This window comes from Drosophila montana, unplaced genomic scaffold (assembly GCF_035044405.1).
Source record: "Drosophila montana isolate Dmon_TW-CO22-7 unplaced genomic scaffold, ASM3504440v1 contig_2668_1, whole genome shotgun sequence".
NCBI classification, from domain to species: Eukaryota; Metazoa; Arthropoda; class Insecta; order Diptera; family Drosophilidae; genus Drosophila; species Drosophila montana.
The window spans coordinates 1,002,378-1,027,222 of record NW_026997535.1 but is presented as its reverse complement, the minus strand read 5'-3'; the positions used below and the strand labels follow the sequence as shown (position 1 = coordinate 1,027,222).

Sequence of the window (24,845 nt, the reverse complement as noted above, 5' to 3'; positions counted from 1 at the left end):
AATAAAACCATAAATTATTTAGCAATGACTATCTTAATGGTTGTGCAACTTGCTATCGAGTAAAAGTTATTTTTTGCGTATTGTCAAGCTGGTCACACTATCAGTCACCGGCACACAAGTCAACTCAGAACAGAATTCAACTCGGAAATTTCCAGAAAGCTAACAAAAATAAAGGAGATTTACAGAAACGGGAGTTTGTTATTTATATAAAAACAATGTCCGCCGACGAAGCGCAGTTCGACAACGTATTGCTGGCCGTGGCCGAGAAGCATCGTGGCGGCGTGCCCGACGTAAGTATCTGCCTGAACCGAAAGCATGGGACAAAGGAACATGGCACTGGCTACGAATCCCTTGTTTTCCAAATGCGTATATAGCATAACATTTAGAAAGCGCGCTTGCGTTTTATTTGGAATATTTATAACTCCCCTGCCATATGCTTTGTACCTTCCAGCAACAACAACATCAATCGAGTCTAAACCCACGTTTTTTCCATGCTTTTTTTAGTTTCTGCACACATTGGCCAGCTTCTTGCGTCGCAAAACCGATTTTTATACAGGTGCCAAACAGGCCGAGTGGGAGAAACTGCTGCTGGACGTGTTCCGCAAGGAGTCCCAGCTGGCCATGGCCGCCCATGAGGAGAAAGTCAAAGTACGCCAAGCAGCACAGCGTTTGAAGGATGAGAAGGAGCGTGCCGAGCGCGAGGCACGCCAAAAGGAAATGGATGACAACAAGATATGTGATATAAGCGACGAGGAGGCCGCTGCCATCATTAAAGAGGAGGAGGACAAGTGCGTTACCTACGATATATGAACAAAAGAAATTTAAGTAACCTCTGACTTTGTCTTTGTTAGAAAACGACAGCTGCTGCTGGACGGCGCCGGCGGGGACTCTGCGAGTGTCACAGCTGCCAATGAAGACATTTCCAAGCCCATTGAAAAGGTCGAGGATGAGACCGAAAAGGATGAAATTGGCAAGTTGAAGCCAAATGCGGGCAACGGCTGCACCCTGGACAAATACATGTGGACACAGACGCTGCAGGAGGTGGAGGTGAGTCTCGAGTCTTAAATATAAGTATTATATATATTTAAAATGAATTAATACTAGAAATTCTTTTGGTTGAGTTTCAAGTAATATTTTAGTAGTTGGCTTTAGGAGCTGTCGTTAGAAATAGCACAGAAAACTTTAAGTTTTTGTCTGTACCCTTGAAATCTTAAGGGTCTCAATTAACCGCACAAGTTTCTCAATTATTTTTATATAATCTGTAAAGTTGTAACTTTAATCAAAATATTTATATGCTTAAAAATGCTCATTTTTCATGATACGCGATGAATTTTTACCTTATATTTACTTAATGAATACATCGACATGATTTAAAATGTCTTTTTGTAGAATTTAATTAATGTTAAAGAGAGATATGAATATCAGAGAGATATAGAATATCAGATAATAGTGAGATTGGTGAGAATATGGTAAGAAGCGATTGATGATAAATGGATAAAGAACATTTTTCTTAAATTTTGTTTAGGGTGGACCTTTTCCTTATGTTGTTGTTTTTGGTCCCAAACTGTTGTCAAGGCTTTAGTTTATATTGTTGCTAGGGCAACGTGACGTGCGTCTGGGCAGGTGTTGATTGCCGTGTGTCTGGTCATCAGCTCAGTTATTGAACTCTCTAGTGGGATGATGAGTCATTAACCAAAAGAATTTCCATCGTTTTGCTTACAATTTGCATACAATTTTAATTCTGTTTATTTGACATATCACAGGGCTAAATAACTTAATTGTTTAACAGAAAGAATACATTCGCTTGTCTCTGAATACATATATCATATTTTCTGCTATACATATACATACATATATGTGTATATATATATATATATATTTTTTTTTTTTTGTTTGCTTTAACTACGGCATTCACTTCAGTATCGTTGATTGTCCAGGGCTTTGCTGTGATACATTTAACCATTAATTTAAGGCTAATTAGATGTAATTCGCTTAATACTAGTATGACGCGGGCCATACAAAAATTTCGCTCTCAAAACAATTATTGTTCTTTTTCTAATTTTTTTTGTATAATAAATAACTTAAACAACTAGCACAAAAGACGATGACGACGCACATAACAATAATTGACACGGAAATCAAATAAATAATAAACTAAGAAGCCACAGAAAAGGGTTGCGCCCACCCGAAACGCCGCACGCAATTGCGTTAGCTCTTGGGCATGTCGCGGGCACGCACTGCAAAGAAAGAGAAACCAGAGAGAATGTTAGAGATTATGAGAATTGTGAGCATCTATAGGCAATACTTACTCTCCAGTGCGTAGACCATGCCCATGATGAGCAGCATGAAGATGGTGCTCATGCTGACAATCAGCACCGTCACCTGGCGTCCGCGATCGCAGAGGCCACGCTTGGGCTTCTTGGCGCCGCCGGGCTCGCCATTGACCATGGTGAAGTGCATCGAGCTGGCTATGGACACGGTGTCCAGGTCTTTGGTGCGTACGTACTGTAGATTGGGATCAGCATCGATGGGTATTACCGCGTCCTTGTCGTGGCTGGCCAATGCCAGATTGGCATTATAATTGGCCGACGAGGAGCTATGGCCATGCACGCTGGGCAGCTGCTCCGACAGCAGCATCTTGTGCTGACGCTCCTGTTTCTTGTGTATCTCCGCGAAGCGTTCCAGATTCGCTGCCGTCAGCAGCAGTGAGCCGGAAGCGGCGCTCTGAAAAGAGATGGAGATGAGTCAGTCAAGTATTATTCAATGTAGGCGTCGCGTCTTGTTACTCACCCGTGTGCTGTTGTTGCTGTCGCTGGAGCCCTGCGAGGAGCGTGATCCACGCTTGGCAGCCGCCAGCACAGCCGCCGCAGCAGCTGCGGTTACCGCCGCGCTGGTCGCATTCGAATTGGCCGAAACGTTGCTGCGCTGCGCCAGCGTTGGGGGATTTGAATTCGATTTATTCGATGATTTTGATGAGCTCGCCGAGCTGATGGCCGAGCTGCTAGAGGAGACAAGCGAGGCGCGTGGTATGTGCCAATAGTCCTGCATCTGCAAAGGGCGGGGGGAATAATACAGGTTAATAAGTTGGCATTAACTTTCAGATGAGAAATCCAATATAAAGATCAAGAAGGAATCAGTGCAAAAGCAACAAGAATTGATAGACAAATATAGAAAATACGGGTTGGGTTAGTTGGGATAGATTATAAATGTAGCCCGTTCTACTTTATGGTATTTCGTTTAAGCTATGCTTAAAATAACATTATAGATCTAATATAATCTATACTTCGTCATTTATAAATATGATTGATCTTTTGTTATGTTGGGTACTATGATGATAGATACTTGATTTGTGCATCATATTTATATGTTCTTTTATAGTATGTGAACTATAGTTTTATATTACATTTTTGTCAAATATGTTTATCTAAAAGTTCAAACTCTTGTTTAAGTATATAAAGAGATAATCTAGATCCTTGATCCTAGCTCCTAGATAATCTGCTCTTTTAATCGAATTTTATATTTCAACTTTCTTTTGCTCTTACTGCAACTCATTTCTTATGCAATATTTTTTTAAAATTTTTTATAATGCCCTTTTCGTTAATTATCAAATGCCATTTTCTGCAGTCACATTTAAGGCCAGTTCGAACCCAGTTCGAACCCTCGACTTGAGTCTGTCTAAGACTTTTTTCTTATTTGATTATATTTGACTTTTTTCTCATTTGGGTTTGAACATAAAAAGTGAACTTTCGAGTCTGTTGGCAACCCGTTTGATATTTATGGTCTGATATTTGCCTGGCACGGTTTAAAAAGGCAAATTCGTTTTATTCTATTATTTATTCAGCTAGTTTGTTATTGTTATTGTTGTTATTGTTATTGTTATTGTTATTAATGGGACTCCTCTCTGGTTCGGTTTGATATTTTGCCTTTCTCATTTTATTGGCCATTTGGAAATGCAAATGACAATTTGTTGCTATCTTAGCTGTTTTAATTGTTGCAATTAATTCTAAATTTGTTGCACGCACGCACAAACACACACAATTGTCAAGTTCGTTGCCTAAGTCTTTTGTTTGCGTGCACATTTATTGGCAGCTTGCGTTGGGCTTCATTTATTCATTGTATTTAAGCATATTGTGTAAACAATATTTTAAGCATGCGGAAGTCTTATCAGCGCTCAAAAATTTTTGTATACGTTTTTTATTTATTTAACTTGTTCGGCCAGTTTCCCAGCTGAACGGCAAGCTTTGTAATTTCTGTTTTTACTTACGTTTTTTTTCTGTATAATTTTTTTATTATATTTGGCAACTGTTCTTGGCTTATCTAAGTATTTATCACACACACTATTTACTTATTGATAATATCACAATATATAGGTTTTATCTAGGCCAGTTGTCAGTCTTGGGTTTTATGTATATATTTTAGCTGGGCCTGGGCACAAAACACTCGAACTGTGACAATTTGCAGCAGTCGCTGTTTTGAACCGTTTTGCCAAATGCTTCCTATTTATTTTATATATCTTTTATTGGCAGCGACTTTGACGTCTGCAGTTCTGCTTCTTGTTGCTGTTACGTTATGTTATTTGCTTTCAATTTTTTCAGCACGCGCCAAAAACAGAACCGATCTAAACGGCGTCAAGAATCAAACTGAAGCAAACGGCGCGCGCCGACCAGCCAACAGCCCAGAGCAACGGCTGCTGTGCCTGCTGCCTGAGCGTCGCTGCTGCTGCTGCTGCTGCTGACGTTGAAGTTGACGTTAACGCTGACGTTAACGTTCACGCTAAATCTGTCGACAGGTTGTTTGCTTCGATGCGCAAACTTTTTGCTGTTGTTCTCGCAACGACTTTCTTGCCGGATTTTGCATGCCATAACAGACTTTGATTGTGCTATATTTACGCCCGAAACATTCTCTGATCAATTGCCGCTTGTGGCGTGGGCAGGCAACCCCCCGGCTTGGATTTCATATATTTGCCGCGTTGTCACTTTGATGTTGTTCTTCTTCTTCTGCTCTTCGCCTCGTCTACTTTCGTTTGGCAGCCGAGTTCTCTATAAATAGACGACATCTCGTTGAAGCTGAGGCAAGTCTCTGCAGCCCGGGGGCATGTACATTGGCAAATTGAGCTGCAATTCAATTGAGTGTGTGTGTGTGTGTGTGTATTATGGGCTGTTGGTTAATTGCTTCTTTTTTTATTTGGACACGCTTCCCACGGCGCAACAATACATGGGCTGAAGGGCGCTCAGAGCGTGGGCGTCTTGTTTGCGCGTTTTCCAGATCCGGCTCCAAAAGAGCCGAAGAAGAAGAGTTGTTTGTTGTTGTTTAAAGATTAAATATTATATATACATTTTTTTTTGCTTTTATAATTGTTAAGGCTGCATAACACGCCCTTTTCTTGTTGGCCGACTGATTGGCACAGTTTCTCGTAAAAAGAAAAAAAACCAAAAAAAATTGACGATAGATCATTAAATCAGTTGGTGTTTTTTTTTTTTGGGATTCGCCAAACATGGCTTAAGCGTATTTATTGAACATTGATATAGCTATTTGGCATACTAATATCAGCATTTAGCGTCACAGATCTGCACAAAAACGATAAAACATGCGTCGACATCAAACAAAAGCTGAGAAGATTGATTGAGGATAGAAATGATGTACTGTGCCCAGATTGCAGCAGTTCTATTAATGAATAATGAAAACATTTGCTTGCAATTTGTGGCGAAAATATTTAACTAAAGGCACAAACTAAGCTGCCAGCACGTCATTTGGCTTGCATCAGAATTTCTACATGAGATCATTAACCAATTAATGGATCAGTAATTTTTTATAAACATTTTGTCGACTTTGTCGCACTGTGCCAATTGTTATGGCAAATAAATTGTTACACATTTTGTTTGCTTAGCTGCGAGCTGCGAGCTGCGACAACAGGAGAAGAACAACAAACAACAATCATTAATTTGTATCCATTTGCAACGTGTTTATATGCCCCTCGATCAAGCAGCTTGTTATCACCTTTTAAGTGAGACAAGTGAGTGGTGGTCCCCACATGCCTGTCTCTACAGCTATACATATTTGTATTTGTGCGTTTTAATCAGCTGAGTTGACAAAGATTTAGCTGACACCGCCAGTTACAGTTACAGTCGAGCAGAGCATCAACAAATCCATCAAGCACTTTAGCCAAATGGAATTGAGACGAGATGAGATGAATTGAATTGAGTTAAGAGTTAAGAGCTGAGCCGCTTGAGCTGGCAGCTACACTAGCTACACATCGCCGAGAACAACAAAATCCAATCCAATTCAAAGCAATCCACAGCCCCAGAGCCAATATCTTAAATCAACAACATTCACCAAGCGTTCGTTGTGGCTGCGGCGTCTTCGCTGCTCGCTGAGCCAAAACAAACAGCCGACATTTGTTGTTGTTGCTGTTTTTTTTTTTATTGCTTTTGCATATAATTAAGCATGCAAAAAAAAAGAGAAGAAGAGTAGACATTTTATGGCCATAGATTGCCCGGCAGAGTGCTGCGAGTGTTATGCGAGCTGGCATTTTCGAATCAGCTTGCATGAAACGCTCGTTTGGCTGCCATCGTTTAATGGCTGCCTTTTTGGTGACCATTTTTTGGTTAACAATTTGACAGGGAAACCCCCACTAAACAATGCGACCATTGATGTGCGTCACAACATGCTTGTTTTTCAATAGTCCAACGCACAGAATGCGTCAAAGCAAAAACAACAAATATTAAATTCATACCAATTCATTGGCTCCAAATTTGTATACTCTTTATTTGGTGTAATTTAGTATTCACGTGCCTCATTAAAACATAAAGAAGCTACCTTTTCTTTCCTCTTCCTAAAGCCATAAACATACCAAGTATAAATGTTGCGATATCGATGACTTTTCGATTAACTCTTTACTGATTCGATGACCGATGCATAATTTTTTATTGATATGAATGCTATCGATAACTTGCATATGTTTCTTAAATATCGATCGATAACCTCTTCCAAGCACAATAATGTAAAAGGGCCAATATTAAATATCTCTATGATATAAAATAAATAGGATATTCCCTGAGAGTTCCTTAATCAAACGTTAAAAAAGATCGATAAATTCTTCTCTTAAGCACTTTCGTCTGTATTGATATGAATGCTATCGATAACTTGTTTCCAAGCACAACAAAGTGAAACGGGGCCAATATTAAATCTCTATAATAAAAAATAAATGGGAGATTCTCTGTGAGTTCCTTAATCCAACGATAAAAAGCGATCGAGAAATTCTTCCAACTATAAAATACCTCCCTAGAATAAAAAGACGAGCACCACCGAAGCCAAAAATGGCAGCCAAACCCGGCTCGCGGCCCACTGTGACGAAGTGGCTAGCCATATGGACATGAAGGAAGAGCTAGCTGCCAATGAGAAATTCGCTTAAAGTATAGATGAAGACCTAAATAATAGACCATCCACCTCGCACGCAGCACGCGCAAGTGCCAGAAGGCAACAAGCGCCGCTCTCAATCGATAAATTTCCGATTTCCGACAAATAGCTATCGATTTTATGTGTTACAAGCGGATAGACAGTGTAATATCGATAAATTGTAGACTTAAAAAGTAATCGATTTTCAATCCGTTACAAACGGAAAGACAATGTCATCTATACCCTTAAGCAAGTAGTTCGCTGTATAACAGCATTTGTCGTAGCTAATTTCGGATATTAGCGCTTTAAAGAAAATTTGCCTAGGGGCAACTTAACAACTGAACACGAGCTAAACGGCGATCAATGATGCTGAAAAGTATGCGCATACCACAGCTGAGTCATCTGGCAAACGGAAATGCTATGCGTAAATTCTAAATGACGTCAGTTGTTGTTAAATCTTTTGTGGGTTTTTCCAGCTAATTACGCTAAAACGGGCAAGATAATAGGAAAATGAAACGGCCTTTACGATCGTACCTTTATGGCGATCATAAAGGTAGTTCGTTAAGTTGTATTCTTTACATAAGTCATGTCTCGAAAGTAATATCTCGATTTGGAAGACGGCTCGGAAATTGTCAACTTAGTTGAAGAATAGCAGAATACAAAACGATCTTCAACAATGATAACCAATTGCCAACGGGGCGTCCGGTTTCGCGCAAAAGTCGTTCAAATGGGTAAATGAACTTTTGGGTCTATTGAGGGTTTTTTTTAGCCGGAGATCCGTTTAAGCGCGAATTTGTTGTAGTTGTTTTTTTTTGTTCCTGGTTGACGCTATTTTTAATTGGTCTTAAATGCTGGAATTTTTTTTACTCCTAATCCCGAGCTATCGATCAATCAGCTGAGTTATGAATAGCGTTCGCTTATGCTAATTTGTCTCCAAGTAGGCCAATAAGCTGTCGCATAGCTGTTGCGACTGATCTATTGGAATCGTTTATGGGGGTCTTAACTGCTACCGGATCTGTGCGAACTCTCAGCTTGGAGCTCACAACAATTTCAATTGACACACACACACACACACAGGCACACAAGGCACTTGAGTGTTGGGTAATATTCCAATAGAACTAGTTTGCCGCTTGGTCGCCATTCTAATCAGTTTTAAGCCATTCAATTGATGATTTGGCTGTCAAGTGGCGACGACACCGATCTACTCCAATATACTATGGGATACGATTGGTTTTGTATCAGGTTTTATGTTTTGTTTTTGGTGGGCTCTGTCGTCTGATAATGTGTTATCGACACAGACGCGCCACTCACTCGACTCGCTTAGTGTTTCTCCGGCTAGTTTTGAAATGATTTTTGCTTCTCATTTAATTCTTTTTTTTTTACTTTTTGGCATTTTTGATTGTTTCCACGCTGGTTTGGAGATCGGTGTTTCGTGCCAGGCACCGTGCCGCTTCTTTCAGCATAAATTATACGTCACACATACATATTTAAGAAAATCAAATGTATTTTTAGTTGTTGTTGTCGATTTTGTTTCGAAATTCGTAGAATTAAGCAAATTGAGCAAAACAAAGCGCGACAACAATAACTGTTTCTTGTTTTTTTTTTTAGCTGTATCTCTTGAGAAAAACGGCAGCTGCAACAAATCGCTTGAATCTCAAATTTCTTTTACCTTAGCTCATTTGCATGGCCAAACACTTTTCAAAATAAATCCTCAACGTAGAAATCAAGCGCGAATTTGGTTGCCAGTCGAAGAATTGGTGCGCAACACTGATCGATGATCGATTAGCTGACTATCGATTAATGCAGGCGGCCGTCATTTGCATAATCGGCAACTGTTAGACTTGGTGTCTGCTAAACGTCTGATAGATTTCATTGCTGCTCTCCCTCTCACACTTTTTCACGCTCTATCCCTCTCTTTCTCTCTCACTCAGCGGTTGCCTATAAGTGTGCCATAGGTTTGCCATTATCGCTGCTGTTATTAATTAATTCAAACGCGACACCTTTTCCGTATGCTTTGAACTTTGACTGACGACTAAATGAATGCCCATGTTGTTCTTGTTGTTATTTATGTTGCTGGCATCAATTTTCATTGTCGCAATATGTTTGCGTTTTGTTGCTGCTGCTGGATTCTTAGCTTTCAGCACGCCTATTTGCATGAACCATTGTTTGCGTTTAATTTTGTTGCCGTGATTTAATGCGCCTCTTTTGTGTGTGTCCCAGAGTTGACGCTGCTGTGATTTGTGTAAATTTCCTACTTGTAAGCCATAGAATAGAATTGTTGTTAGCATAACCTTCGCAACACTGTGAAAGCTCCAACAACAAATCCCTTTCGAATAACAGCACACGCCGAAAGGCCTTTAACCGATATCGGTAGCCGTTTCGACTCGCAACTACACACATGCACGCGCACACACATGCATATTGATAAATGCACAGCAGTTGCTAACAGCTGTTAATTGCAGCCCATGTTAAGTGCTTGTTGTTCTTGGCTAATTGAAATCGCCCACGCATTGCCGTTCGCCTCGTTAACATCCGCGTCGCAATGCTTCAAAAATCCCAATTGACATCCGCTTCAGTTTCAGTTTTGACACATTTTTAAGTTCAATTTGTCAAAAATGTGTCGGCGACAAGATACTGTTGAAGCCTCCACATTGCTGTTGCTGTTGTTGTTATTGGCGCTGCAAAGTGCGCTCAAGTGCTGAGCAGAAGCTGCTGCTAGAGATGCGTGTTTGGGTACGCGATGACAAAGTATCCATTAGAATTTATCTAATGTTGAGGGAAGCGTAGACAAATTAATTGTAAATTAACTGGCACTAATTGGAATTGAAATTGGGTGCGTATCGTGTTGTCTCTTTCGTGACACGAACACGCACGACTTACGATCCACCTCATTGCATCTCACCACAAAACCGATCGTAAATAGTCGTGTCACGAAAGATAGCACGACACGCACTCATTTCTACTTGGAATGCTTTAGTTATGACTGGAATGCTCCGAGTCATAATCTTGCTCATCTCTAGCTCTTGCTGTGTTGTTGCCTGCCCGTTGTGATTGCTACTGTTGCTCCTACTCATGTTGTTGTTGGGGCACCTTGGCTACCCACATACACAAACACACACACAAACGCAGATCTCAAAAGGTAGATGCGCACGCACGAATCTTGTCGTGCCGCGGAGTTGGTCTGTGGCCGCGCCAGCCGCTGACTTTGTCTTCTTGAACGAAAGCGTCCTTGGCGCTGTTGCTTTTGTCTGATTTTTAATTAAAGAGCCGCTAACATTGTTTGCCAGTTGTCGACACCAACTGCGACTGCTACTGCGACGACGACGGCGACTGCGACTGCGACTGCGGCTCCACATGCGACTGCGGCAAGTGGGTCGCTCGTTGTTGTCGTTGCTAATTGATTGCAATGTTCTCAGCTGGCTGAGAGTGTCTAATAACTTAGGCTTTAATTATGTAGCTGCCGCTGACGTTGTTGTTTTTTTTTTCACACAAATCACATTATTAATTTGTATTAAAGTTAATAGAAAAGGTGCTAATATATGTGGCCTGGCCAGCACATAATTAATAGGCAGCCAGCACAATGTGTTAGACGGCACTGTAATTGCTTTGAACTTGGACAGGCATCACTCAATTAGCCACCGCTGCATTGTTCGAGTCCCAGAAGCAGGCGCAGGCAACTTGTTGAGCGGCATTCCAAGCTCTGCTCCTGCAGTGTGTGCAACCGGATCTGGCTCGCGTTATGTGCTTATAAACAACCGCTGTACGTCCTTGAACTCTGCGGGCAGTTAAACGAAATTCCCGTTGAATGCAGACCAAGCCCCAGCTATGTGGTCCTTGAGCCAGCCTGGTGAAGGGCAGCAATGCAGCTCCAGTTTTCTGATTGCAGCTGCTGATACAAGACGTGCCCCTTGGCCAAGTGTGTGAGACTTATTTATAGATCTTTTTGTTGCTGTTGTTGATGTTGTTGTTATTAGCTGCTCCAAGGTTGTCCAAAGCACTGGGCATCATCATCATCATCAGCATCAGCATCAACAATTGTTATTTCTGTTGACTTTGTTACGTGGCCACTAGAATGTCTAAGGGGTTTTGATCATTAATCACAAATTACATGAACCGGAGACGTTTGCCTCCGTTACGTGCTCATAATAGTTGGGCAATTGGTATCGCTGTCTGCAGCCAGATCATCTTGATCATCTTGAACAACTGGTTATATATATATGTGTATATATCTATATACATTCTAATTGCAGCTGAAGATTCCCTTCAATGTGGCATTCGCTTTGCGTGCTCGCGACATTGTGGTCAGCATTGGCAAGAAGTCATTGAAGGTGGGCCTCAAAGGTCAAGAGCCGATCATCGATGGCGAGCTCTGTGGCGAGGTCAAGCAGGAGGAATCGGTTTGGGTGCTCCAAGACAGCAAAACTGTGCTCATCACACTCGAGAAGATCAACCGCATGAACTGGTGGAGCCGTTTGGTAACCACAGATCCAGAGATATCCACACGCAAAATCAATCCAGAGCCATCCAAGCTGTCCGATCTGGATGGCGAAACGCGCAGCATGGTTGAGAAAATGATGTACGATCAGCGTCAAAAGGAGATGGGTCTGCCCACCAGCGAGGATCGCAAGAAACAGGATATATTAGAGAAGTAAGTGCCTGCCTCTCTATAAGAAGTCAATAATATTAATCTCTTATGTCTCTGCAGATTCAAGCAACAGCATCCCGAAATGGACTTCTCCAAGTGCAAGTTCAATTAAAATACAGTCACAGGACTTTCGTATTCCACAAGTTTTCTCAACTTCAGTATATAACACACTCACACTCGCACACACACACATTTGACATGTGTGATTCTGCATTTTTCGTACACTTACAAATAAATTAAATACAGTTTGTTAAAAATGTTAAATAAAACAAATTGTGAACGATCGCCGCTTGCGTTTTACATATGTTAATCAGCAGCTGTTTAAAGGGGGATTAGTGAAAGCGACAAGGTAGGTTTCTATGATAGATCACAGGTCGCCGCCGGTTAAAGCTACAAATTAAAAAGAAATAAAATAAATAAAGAACTTAGCAAAACTCGACAGATTTCGGTGGGAGCGACCCAAACGACACGATCTTAACTGTGCGATAAGAGTAATTTTTCATTTTTATTGCTGCTTAAATGCAATTAATTTCGTGCTAATTTGTTATCTCCATTCGCCCGCCCAATTCTCAGCGCGCTTGTTTTTGGCTGGCCGCCAATGATCTAGCCACGGCTGCGAATAGATCGGAGTGCCAATAAAGTTCTCAGGCTATGTTGAATGATCGACTAGAATGTGCTCGAAGGGGATAGACATACACAGATACGGCGAGCCTCAGCTCCAGATGCTGCCTGCAGCCGGTATTTCAGTAGTTCTCTGGGTCATTGCCTCGTTTCGTATACGCGTTGAACCCGTTTCAGAGCTGGGCCATAAATTTACCAGGTTTTTGCTGGGGCTTAAGTTCTTTGTGTTTTATAGCTGTAAAGTGTTAAGCAAATTATTGTTGTTAACTGCCCAATTTGTTGTTTTGCTATCAGCGATAAATCGGCCGATCTAAGGCATTAGTCGCAGTTACTTAAGGCTGACACGCGCCACATTCCGGCAGCTATCGGCAGCCTCCATCTGATATGAGTATCGATTACACAAAGTATCGATTACACGTATCGATGACTGGCTTAAAGCAATTGCGCTGCATTTGAATATCGTTTAACGTAGCGTTCACAGTGGCATTACGGCGAAAAGCTTTTATCATCTTTAATTGCAGCATACAATAAAAAATGCATTAAAAACCCCGGCATTAAAAATGTTAAATGCCGCAAAATAAAGCGCAAGCGAAATGCAATCGTCTGCTGTGCCCATTTTTTTTTGTCTTTTGTTTAAAGTAAATTAGGTTAAGCAAATGTTACGGAGTGGAAAAACTTGGATTACATAAAAGATTTCTTTGTATCTATAATAAAATGATATGTGGACATGCGTTTGACCAGGTATTTAGCCTTTCAGAGCGTAGCCAAGGCTAATTTAACTATTTGGCAAGTATTTCCGATAGCCCACTAATTGGTCCGTATCGGTGTTCATTTTTAGAGCACGACCCAATCCCACATTAGATATGTACATCTGTACGCCCCGCTGTTGTGCATGCAAAAGTCTTAGTTTAATAGCCCATTAATTAGAGAGAATTTTTTTTTAAATCTGTGTTCAACAAGCCGCAAAAAAGCACTAATTGATAAATGGATTCCTGCACAATGGGATTGGAGCATTAAGACAAAAGACTTGGATGGGAGAGGCGTCACAAATAAAAGTGCAACATCTGTGAATGATTTGTGCCCAGATTGTGTATGGGCGTGTAATTAATTAATTAAAATAAACAGAATATAAGGAAAATTAATTATATTCAGACAAATTTTGCACAGCGGGAGTCTTGGCCCAGAGTAACACATGTAACCACAGACGATCCTAACTCCAAACAGTACCGGGATTCAACCGGATTTGCTTTAGATTTCGCTTTGTTTTTTTGATATCATCGGGATCGGAATTGTTGTTTTTTGTTGTTGTTTTCTTTGTGGTGCGCTACAAATTCGAAAGCACAAGATGCTTTCATGTTAAGTATCCGTTTTTTGGGGAATTTGGCAATTAGGAGAGCAGCCGATCAACCGGTTAATGCTACTGAACCAGCCCAGATGAAAGATCACGAGAGAAAGCTATAGAAATGCAATTAAAACAGGCAAACAAAAAAAGTGAAATAAACATGTTTGATCACAAGATCAAATCAGAGCTGATTGAAAACAAGTAAGTGTAAAGAACTGATAGATCACGTAATCAAAAGTAATCCTAAGTAAAGATACGATATACCGTTAGATGAACTTCAGGTCAACATACTCAAGTCTGATTAGATTGCGGCTCCTTTTCACATACGCCACGCCCCAAAATAGAACAGTTGTAAGCCCAGCTGAAAATCGATTGAACGGTTTAATGACGCACGTGATGAATTGCGTCTGGCAGCAGGCAGACCCAATAAATTTATAAATTTCATACACACCGTATGCCATAAATAACGAATCCGGGTGCCGGCTGAGATTGAGATTGAGTCTGAGTCTGAGACTGAGACTGTGGCTTTGACTGTTGAGTGGCTGTTGCCGCCTCCTGCCCCTCCTCGTGAGTCGCACCCCCTCGTTACCCTTTTGTCATGCTTGAGGTTTTGCTTGTTCTTGTTTGTTATTTGTGCTAATAACTTCTATGTTTTTTTGTTATTTCGAGTGTTTCCCACATCATCAATTCAAGAGATATATATATGTGTTTATATGTGGCTGTGGGGCGTATTCGGTCGCGTGGGTTATTTCACAGACTGTCTCCGTCTGGGTCGGGTCTCTCGTAATTGCCATTCATTTGTTATTTTTAGCATTAAACCTGGTTAATGCCGTCGCGCGTAGCCACTGCGGCCCATTAACTATAACAGTCGACCGACTTGGTTGTTTATTTATAAGCGCGAGTCATGCTGGTCGCCCCCCCGCCCCGCACACCATGAGCCCAAAACAAAAGACTTAGGCAACGAACTTTGCTTAGAAAAACGCTTCACTTATGTCTGCAGCCATCAGCCATCCAATTGGTCCGCGTAAAACGGAAACATCAGGCTGACATCTTGAAGGTTGACCCTGACCAGCGAGCCACATACAATCAACCAAAAAAGAAGGCTGCAACTGTAACCGAGTAACCAGAGCTTGGTCGCGCTAAATGTCTGAATCACTTTGTGCTGGGCGTGTTTCGGCTCGCCACGTTGCTATTGAGACGTTGGGGAATTAAGTTGACGGGGGCGGGACAGAGCTGGAGCTAAAGAAGCCGAAGTGTGGTCTGACAATTGCCGCTGGGAGGCTCGAGCGCTGTCTGCGCCGTGTCTGTTGCCGGGTGCCGACGACGACGACGACGACGACGACTGTTGGTGGGCTTGTCGCGGCGCCAATGAACTGTGGAGTGTCAGTGACTGCCACCGTTGCTGCTGCCTCTGATTGGCATGCAAATGCTGCCAGCGCGTCCATGTCGAAGATGCCTCAAGATTAATGTCACAGCCCGGCTGTGACTGCATTTCGCTTGCAATGCCAACCGCCAAATGTTCTACTCTGTGTCAGCCGCATCGATTTGCATTTGCCAATGCACATCCGGCTGTGACTGTGACTGCGACGGTGACGGTGACTATGCTCCCGGACCTCGTTCAGCAGTCGCCCACATAGCTGTGCCTGCCGACAATCGCATTCACTTCGCTTAGCCGACTGCCTGCAGGAATTTCGCAATTAGTTTTGGTTATCGCCGTTTGCATTTGCAATGCTAATGTGTTTAGCTGCAGGAAAATATCTGCCTGGCAACGCTGGTTGGGCGCGTTTATAACTGTTTGAACTGTTATACAAACAAGTTGGCTAGCAAAATTAACTAAATATCCGTTAGGTTAGGTTTGGGAGAATGTAAATCAGCTACAGCAGCAGTATAACAATTTTTGAAAGTGTTATACGAGCAAATGCGCCGAAAGACCTAAGTATTGGAGAAATCTCAATGGTTTAACCAAACAGTTATACGTTTACATAGGTCAGGGACAATAAAGTAAATCTGTTATACAAATTCATATGCGTTACTGCCAGCGTATAAGGGTACCGCTTGGAGAATTATAGCAATTTTTTACTCTTATACAAACAGTTATACAAACTTATAAATCTATTTCTCAGCTTTGTGCAGTAGGAAAAAACTCTTAGAATATTCATATTAATGAAGTATTAAGATCTTTTTAAAATTATTATATAAAACTATAAAAATATGTTAAATTATTTATGTGTAATATTTATACCAGTCTTATGAACTTCTAAACTGTTATTTGTAAATAGAAGCTATGTACACTTGATTCAAATTCTTTTAAAAGTATGTTTATGTATTTCAATTAAAAATTAACTAAAAGTCAATACTATTTAAAGCTAAAAACTGTTCTACCAGCATAGAAGTGAGCATAAGTGAGCACATGGCAAGTAGTTTGCATATGACGCTCATTCCTGCTGGCCTAAGCCCTAGTTGAGCAGCTAATGCATAAAAATTATAACAGACTTAGAAATTTCTCAAAACTGTTATACGTAAATAAAAGCTATGCACAGTTGATTAATTCACTTTTATAATGATTATTATATATTAAAACTAAATAATAATAATTCAAAACTATTCAAAGCTGTTCTAAAAACTGTTCTACCAGCAAAGCTATTCTAAAAACTGTTCTACCAGCACAGAATTGAGCATATGGCAAGTAGTTTGCCTATGCCGATCATTCCTGCTGGATACGAGGCCTGAGCTGCATTTGGGCAGCTGCCGCAGAGCTGGCTACTGTGAAAGATCTATCAAGCGATTGTCCATTTTTGGCGTGGCTTTTTATCTGAGCTATGACTAATCTTGTGGTATTTAGAGTGCTGGCGACGGCTTTTTTTTCTATATAAAATTGGTTATTGTTTTGGCCATTTTATCGATAAGCTCTGGCGCAGACAAATGTTTGCCATTTGGAAAGCTCGTGGGTGGTGGATAAAATTGGGCTTGCAGCGGGCAATTCTTTTGGCCAGATAATCGCCGCGATTAATAACAATGCAAAAATAGCATTTGCAAATCGTTTTGCTGTTCTTTATGTTGGCGTTAATCGTCCGAGAATGTTGTGAAAGGCAGGCCAGTAATCGAGCCGTTGATGATGATGTTGATGATGCATCGCTTTCGATTGAGTTTGAATCTAAATATGAATGCTAATGAAGAGGCGATTAGTAATGTGTTCAAGCATAGTTCGTCTGAAGCACTCATGTCGAATGGAATAAATAATCAACGAGTGTAATTACAGTTATGCAAGATTTGCGGAAGAAAAGTTCAACTAAACTCTTGAAGTATTTAGAAAGGGGAAGTTATTGATATAACAGATTTGCATATCACTAAAATTCTCTTGGTGATTCATTTTCAGTCCTACTTTGACTGAAATTTCTTTCATATTCGGGTATTTTTTGGCCAATTTGGAAACTTATCTTTTGTTGAAACTTGTAATTCACCCAAATGCCTTAACGTCAGGGACTTGCTTATAGCCTATAGCTAAATACATTTGTCGATTGTGTAATTGACTAAATTTAATTCATGTTTAACATTTGTAAGCGCTTTTGTTAATTCATTAGCTAATTGATGTGCTAGCAAATGCTCGAACGGCACCTCCCAATTAGACTCTCTGAATAGCTTTGTTAACATATGGACCTATACACTCCCAGTTAACTCAATCAAACAACTCAAATCAACTCGGGTTTCGCTTTCGTAACCAATTTATCTGCCAGTTTAAGGCATATGTGACCCATGTTCATAGCCAAACACTGGACATTAACGAGTTGTTCGCAAACTTGACATGGGAAATGCCCCCAAATATGAAAAGGTGACAACTGCCGCACGCAAACCAGAGTCCAAGCTTAAAGAGCCGAAGCTTAATGGATGTGCTAACTTAGCGAGTAAATACTGTGGGTGTTCCAGCGATTGATATTTACATTTATTAAGAGACAAAGGGCTACATTAGCTTTGTCAGACAGTTTGTGAGATTATATCACATGAAAGTATATCAGAATTCAAGTTGTTTTCTTGCATGTAATTGAATTTCATTATTTAATAAAGTTTTTACTCAAAGGAAGTACAGTCAGACCAGAGTCACATTCGTTGACAGCTCCTTCTGTCATCACACTCTAACAGTGTTGTAAAGAGACTAAAGTCCTGTTTGTTTGTTAGCACTAGCTAGTGTAATCGATATGCCATGCGCAATACGACTTAGCTCTTCTCAGACAAGAAGCTGGCAAAAACGACAAAAACATGGTCAAAAAAAGAAGTCAATGGTTTGGTTTACGGTTTGAACCAATGACCCGGCGTATCGATCGTTCGTGGTTGTACAGTCTTATTTCGTCCTATTCTTTTTTTTGACATTTTTAAATTTTATTTTTTGGTTCAAGCTTAATTTGAACTCTTTTTGGGATTCAAAAGAACAAATTCAGTTATTCAGAAGCAATTTTCTTATTATAAATGATCTAGAGTATATTTAGCGATTCGGCTTTTGTCAAATAAGTTTTATTTTCGTTTCTATTTGCTTTAGAAAAAATTTTCTATTTGCTTTGACACCTTTACCGCCCGTCTGTCCCTCTGTCCGTCTGCTTATCTGCCAGCCTGTTTGTTTGTCTGCCTGTTTGTCTGTTTGTTGCTCTTCGTTGCGCTGTCTCGACATTTGCATAGCGAACAGCGTGGAAAAGAGCGCGCGGCTGACTATTTGCGAAGCGATCGCAGAACAGCTGAGAGCTGCGCGTCAGGGGCAGAGACAATTGTCGTCTACCCCGCTACCCCCTCCTACACCAGACATTCGTCTATGAAAGACGGCAACGTCGCCGGCGCTTAGCGCGTTCATGTAAATTTGACCTTGACACAATTACGTTTCATAACAGCTAAGGCAAAGAAATGAGGCGGGGGCGACAACAAACAAAGGGGGCCCGGGGGCGGGGGCGGCCCGGAGGGGCAGCGGGCGTGTGAGCAAGTGTGACGATAACAATAGCAAAGCAAAGAGAGAGCCAAAACGAAGAGAGCGAGCGCGAGAGCGAGAGAGACTCGTGTAATAATTCAACTCAAGTGCGGGGCCAACTAAAATATCAGTCGACGTTGCAGTCAGCGTCGCTGCTGTGTCTGACGCCGAAGACGACGTCGACGCTGGCAGCGCAGCACAATTGATGCAAAGAATCGCACGCTCTGAACTTTAGCTATGTCTAGCGAAGCAAATAGTATGTGTATTGCAAATAATAATAAAAATTCGAAAATGCTAATAAAAGAACCGAGAATTGAACAATTCAAATATTTACCCACACTTCATTGTGCACACAAAGGAACAGCAAGGAATGCGAAATATCTGATGCCTATTCCAAGATTAAAGCTGATTCGCCGATCAATTGACTTATTTTGAGGACCAGACCGGAGCCAAGCTGGCTGGCAGCCTAATTATGATTCATTTCGTTTTTATTTTTAAATTCAAATTCAAATTTCTTTAATTAATTTGCCAACACATTTGTAAAAATCGACTCATTGTCGTGTTTTATGTCCGGCACGTGGAAGCGTTTCATAAATATGCATAGCTCGAAGTTCGCTCTCCTGCGGATATGAACAGAATATCTCTTACTCAGGTGAGAATGTCACGCTTTTGTTTCATTGCCGAAGAAAACACTTAAGAAATTATAATTAATTAACATATATTTGGTATTTAGTTAAATGCTTTGGCTCCTAAAGCCCGTTCTAATGGGCAATTAATAGGTATAAGCATATTTTAGACTGACAAGCAGCATGTTCCTATAACATGATTCTGGATGGACATGGATCTGCTCTGTCTAAGACTGTTTAAATAGTTTGCCATAATATTCCATAAACTGATCGAATTTAATATAGATTTAACAATTGATTTCCCCTTTGCAAAAATACACTTAAAACTTGTCATGCAAACAAAAGACTTAAGACACAAACTCGTGCCTTTTTATGCCCGCAATAAATAATTTAATTGGATTTCGAAAGTGAAAAGCGACAGATTCGTATTCCGATCTCAGATGTCAGCTGCACAAAAAAGGAGCCCGCCAGACTCTTCAAAATGTTTATTTGTGTATCTCTTACAGTTTAATTTTTTATTTAATATATTTTCGTGGTTTTTTTTTTGCCGCTTCTCAAATTGGATTTTTGTTGGCTGCCGCATTCTCAAATTGAGTCCGCATTTGCCAATGCTGCTTCTCGTTTTGCTGCGCCGCATTTCCACGCTGCCCAAAAATCTGCTGAGCCAGTGGGCGGTGTGTGTGTGTGTGTGTGTGTGTGTGTGTGTGTGTGTTGTTGTTGTTCTGTCTGTCAATTGTGAAGTGGCAAAAAAAAATCGTCTGCTTTTGATTGGGCAAAGTGAAGGGCGAATCAACTGTCTGGGAATGCGATCAAATACGGAGAGACACGTGTAATTCTGTGAGATATTATTTATGTTTTATGGCCTAACCAATCGATACAAAAAAAAATGTCAAAGCAAATTGAGGAACTGAACAATTCATAATTATGTACGACCAATTGAACGCTTATTAAATGCCAGACGGCAACAACAATCAAATCAAGCAAAGCCTCGAATCGCCAGCCGCCAAACACTATGAAAAATGCTAACCCAAAATTGCCCAACATTTAACATTTACTTTGGCCGCATATTTTTTTTTTTGTGTTTAGTTTTTTTTTTTTTTGTCGGCTTGTGAATTGTGCACAAGGTTATCAAACAGCAACAGAATTAAATTGAATGCAATTAAAGTTTGCATTGAACGCCAAAGCCTCAAACACTTTTTGGGGCCTTTTGTTCAACAATTTTAATAATCGAATGCAATTTTGTGTATTTAATTCATTTTGCACTTTAGGCCGAAACACATTTGGGCGTGCTTAAATTTGCAATAGAATCGTTGCCCAAAGCTGCTTCGATTACTTCCATCGTTCTTAAGGCTTGTAATAATAGAATTTGATTATCGTTAAAGTGCACGAGCTTAATTTGACTGTTTGATCAGTTTTCTATAGAATGTAACTATTAAAATGGGATATTTATATTTGACGTGCCTCTAAGACTCACCCTACTTAAGTATTTGCTTAAGTTGTTTCGCCTCTCTATGCGATTTTCATGGCTTTGAGTACCATCAGAATTTTTTTGCATGTTTGCCCTCACTAGCTAAATGGAGAAATATATAAACTTGAGATACGGACCAAAACTTAGTTAGAGACAATAGACATAAGGGAGTCATTTTGATTTCTCTATTACACGCTAATCACCTCTAACTCCCATCTGGTTGTTCTTACCATAACATAGTTTAATCTCGCTCTCTTTTCTTCTCTCACTCGTGCTTTTCTTACTCGCTGTCGTACTCCAACTTGTGTTTTCTTTTACTCGCTCTTTAGCTCTCTCTCTAAGTCCTTCATTGAGCTCATGAGAATCGCAAAGAAGGGCACTGTCATGTTAACTCATTTCGCAATGTTCTCTTAAGAAAATATTTTAGCAAGGCGATATATTCACATATAACTAATTTGCGATGCATGTGCGAGCTGTCTTTCCCCCCGCCTGCTGCTTTTTTACCTTCCACAATAACTTACGCTGAAACTGCAAGCAGAGGGGAGAGAAAAGGCCACAGCAGGTGACGAAAATCTCTAGAGGAGGATGATGATGCCGATAATAATAATGATGTTCATAAAGTGCGAGAGACTTGAGCAAAACAAACAAAGTGTAAACAAGTTTATGGAGCCGGCCCCACAAAGGCGCGGGGCGTGGCAGGGAGGCAACTACAAAATAATGTCCAACAACTTGTCACGCACATTTTAATGCCAGCTGTAAATGTTGTGGTTGTTGTTGTTGCGGTTGTTGTTGTTACTTAGCCTAGTTAAGTTGTCAAACAGAAATACAAAAATCAACTTTTTGGCAAATTTATTTTGGAATATTTGTTAAGACGCGTGTGTTTATTATTTTTACCTGTTTTGCAGGCGCATCCATCGTTGTCAAATATAGATATATATATATATATATATATATATATATGGAGAGGTTTATATAGACGTGGAGAGATATATGTTTAGTTGGGTAAAGTCACTTTTTAAACACTTTTGAGTCTTTTCGCTTTTTGTGCTATTTTGTGGGTGTGTTTATTTATTATGTTTTATTAATTGTTTTTTTTTAGTTTTATTGTCAACTTTGTTTTTTGGGCTTTCTGTTGTTTGTAATCTTTAGTTGTAATTTTGATTTGAAGGGCAAACACAAATGGACACTTTTGTTGTTGTTGTCATTTATGTGTGTCACTTGTCGTTTTTGTTGTTGTTTGATTTTCGCAGTTTGTTTTTATTTTGGTGTTTTTTTTTGTGCAATAAGTTGTTGAATGCGTTTTGGCTCCTTGCGAAATTCAACTGGCAGCAGCAACAACTTTGACTCGGTTGCAACTTGTTCTCATTACCGTTATAAATTCGTATTGATGCAGCACTTGCAACAGTTTTGGGCAACACTTTGAGCCGCCGCAAGCAATTTGGACAAATTTTCGCATACCCAGCCGGATGGATTAAACTTGTTGGGATTTTCTCGATAAATTTGCGCATGCGTTTGCTCGCCTGGCCAACTGTCTGCGGCTGATAACTACAGCTGAATGACTGACTGACTGACTGATTGACTGACTGAATGACTGACTAAATGACTGGCTAGCTGCTGCTGCGCGTGCACACTCCGTTGCGGCTGTGCTGAGACTAACTGAGACGCCAGCCGCCCGACGGCTCAAGTATTAAAAAGCATTAAACATTACCGTGCACTGTTGTTGGCCATGCTGTGGTTGTTGTTGCTGCTGTGGTTGTTGTTGTTGTTGTTGCTGTGGTTGTTGCTGCTGTGACTGTATGTGCAGGCACTAGCGTAGACCCACACACACACGCACACACACACACAGACGACTACAGATGTGAACTTTGTGTTAATGCCAAAAAGCCAACGTAGCAAATTTGTTGTTGTTTGCGGCCAAGTGGAAGTGGGCTCTGTTAGCTGGGTGGGTGCTTAATTTTGGCAGTGGGTGGCTGCAGGCCCAGCAGTAGCAGTAGCAGTAACTGTAGCAGTAGCAGTAACTGTAGCAGTAGCAGCTGCAGCTGATTTAACACACACTCCACAATGCAGAACACAAGCTGCCCGGGCAAGGTCAGCTTTAAGGGTTTCCGTTTTGCTTTTCTTCTTCGGCTTTGTTTGATTTACGCGAAATTGCGTAATGAATTTTTTAACTTTTAGAGCTATTCCCTCATTGGAGAGAGATGCGCAATTTGTGCCTTGCATTGGGAAATTGGCGGCTGACGCTGATCACGTACGCGGCGGCAAAAAAAACTCTCTCTCTCTTTCACTCGCCCTGCGACAACGTGGTGGAGAGCAAACACGACCTTGACACATTTCCCAGTCTGTAAAGTCAACGACCCAATTGAAAGCTGTTGCCATGCACAACGTGTAAAGGCGTAAAGGCGTGAACATCTAACAAAAGACTCAGGCAACGAACTTGAACTGTTTTGGTCAAGATAAAGACTTATGTGGTTTTAGACAATGTGCATTTGATGAAAGTTAAGCAACAAAAAAAGTGTTAGACATGGCTAAGATACAGCAAGAAGGTAAATAGTTAAAGAAGTTGCAGGGCAGCGCAATATTATATAGTATATGGATAGCCTTGAAATATGCCTAAATTATTATTCCTTAAACAAATAGTTGCAATAATACTAATAATAATAATAATAATAATAATATTAATAGTAATAATAATAATAATAATAATAATAATAATGATAATAATAATAGTAATAATAATAATAATAATAATAATAATAATAATAATAATAATAATAATAATAATAGTAATAATAATAACAATAATAATAATAATAATAATAATAATAATAATAATAATAATAATAATAATAATAATATTAATATTAATAAAGTGCCGAGTTTGATCAAAATATCTTGGAAAACTAAAAAGGTTTCCATACTATAACCTACTTTTTGACCGATCGTTGCTATGTAAGCTATATGATATTGTGCTACGATCCGGGCAGTATCGACTTATCGACATGACTACAAAGTTTAAAGATGATAACTTTAGAGCTGAGAGACTAGTTTGCATAGAAACAGACAGACGGACGGACGGACCGACAGACATGGCTATATCCACTAGGCTGTTGATGCTGTTATAGAATAAATATAGTTTATAGGGCCGGAGATGTTGACTGCTGTGCTTAACACATTTCATGTTAACAAAATAAGAACCTCTAATAATAACATTAGTTTATTCGAAGAGGAACACATGTCCAAATAAACTTAAATATATTTTTAGTCAAATATATACAAGCCTTTTGATGGTATTCACAATTCATATTCATTCAGTTGAAATTCGGCTTAATGTGTCAAGGCATATACCCTATAAATATGAAACCTACCTCATCTGCCGCAAACCCACGAATTCGACGCATCTCATCTGCTATTTCGCATATTTGGCAAACGCAAACAATTGGGCTTGTATCTCATATCTCATGGCGCGAATTTCATAATATGCAGCGAGAAGCGACAATCGGATAATGCTGCCTGGGAAAACCCAGCAGCTGTCTCTCAGCTCCCCGCTGCCCCCGTTTACGTTTTGTCAGCTTAGCCAAAATGTTGTTTATCATCGCGAGTGACGCGTCGCTGTCGCCGTTGTTGTTGTTGTTGTTGTGATTTTTGTTGTTGATGGTCAGTTTTGTTTTGTTTGGCGATGACGCAGCGCATTTTCCAGGGCGAACCTGTCGCCGGCCACTTTGCGTTCAGCTTTATTAAATATTGAGTTTGAGCCACTTCCACAACTTCAAATGCTGCTTGTGCGTCGTCTTCAATTTCCC

General features: G+C 40.3%; 2 protein-coding genes across 4 annotated transcripts; one reads left to right on the top strand and one right to left on the bottom strand.

Moving 5' to 3' along the window:
* Positions 1-81: 81 nt before the first annotated feature.
* On the top strand, positions 82-12,325 carry nudC (nuclear distribution C, dynein complex regulator). The gene is made up of 5 exons (XM_064683856.1): positions 82-290; positions 505-788; positions 852-1,047; positions 11,646-12,043; positions 12,101-12,325. The coding sequence occupies exons 1-5, from the start codon at positions 216-218 to the stop codon at positions 12,150-12,152; spliced, it is 1,005 nt and encodes a 334-aa protein (XP_064539926.1). The 5' UTR covers positions 82-215; the 3' UTR covers positions 12,153-12,325.
* Positions 1,729-22,013, bottom strand: LOC135429533 (uncharacterized). 3 transcript variants are annotated; one of them, XM_064683853.1, is made up of 4 exons: positions 21,940-22,013; positions 2,791-3,048; positions 2,310-2,724; positions 1,729-2,237 (listed from the first exon to the last, which is right to left on the bottom strand). In XM_064683853.1, exons 1-4 carry the CDS (start codon positions 21,958-21,960, stop codon positions 2,209-2,211), a joined length of 723 nt encoding a protein of 240 aa, XP_064539923.1. In that variant the 5' UTR covers positions 21,961-22,013; the 3' UTR covers positions 1,729-2,208. The 3 variants fall into 3 exon arrangements, with proteins under 3 accessions (XP_064539923.1, XP_064539925.1, XP_064539924.1); XM_064683855.1 differs by lacking the exon at positions 21,940-22,013 and adding an exon at positions 10,671-10,695; XM_064683854.1 differs by lacking the exon at positions 21,940-22,013 and adding an exon at positions 4,265-4,619.
* Positions 22,014-24,845: the final 2,832 nt, after the last annotated feature.

Coding starts and splice junctions, on each gene's coding strand:
- nudC (XM_064683856.1), top strand. CDS start 216: ATGTCCGCCGACGAAGCGCAGTTCGACAACGTATTGCTGGCCGTGGCC. Junction 291..504: donor ATCGTGGCGGCGTGCCCGAC/GTAAGTATCTGC, acceptor TGCTTTTTTTAG/TTTCTGCACACATTGGCCAG. Junction 12,044..12,100: donor AAACAGGATATATTAGAGAA/GTAAGTGCCTGC, acceptor ATGTCTCTGCAG/ATTCAAGCAACAGCATCCCG.
- LOC135429533 (XM_064683853.1), bottom strand. CDS start 21,960: ATGGATGCGCCTGCAAAACAG. Junction 3,049..21,939: donor TGGATGCGCCTGCAAAACAG/GTAAAAATAATA, acceptor CGCCCTTTGCAG/ATGCAGGACTATTGGCACAT. Junction 2,238..2,309: donor CATGGTCTACGCACTGGAGA/GTAAGTATTGCC, acceptor CTTTCTTTGCAG/TGCGTGCCCGCGACATGCCC.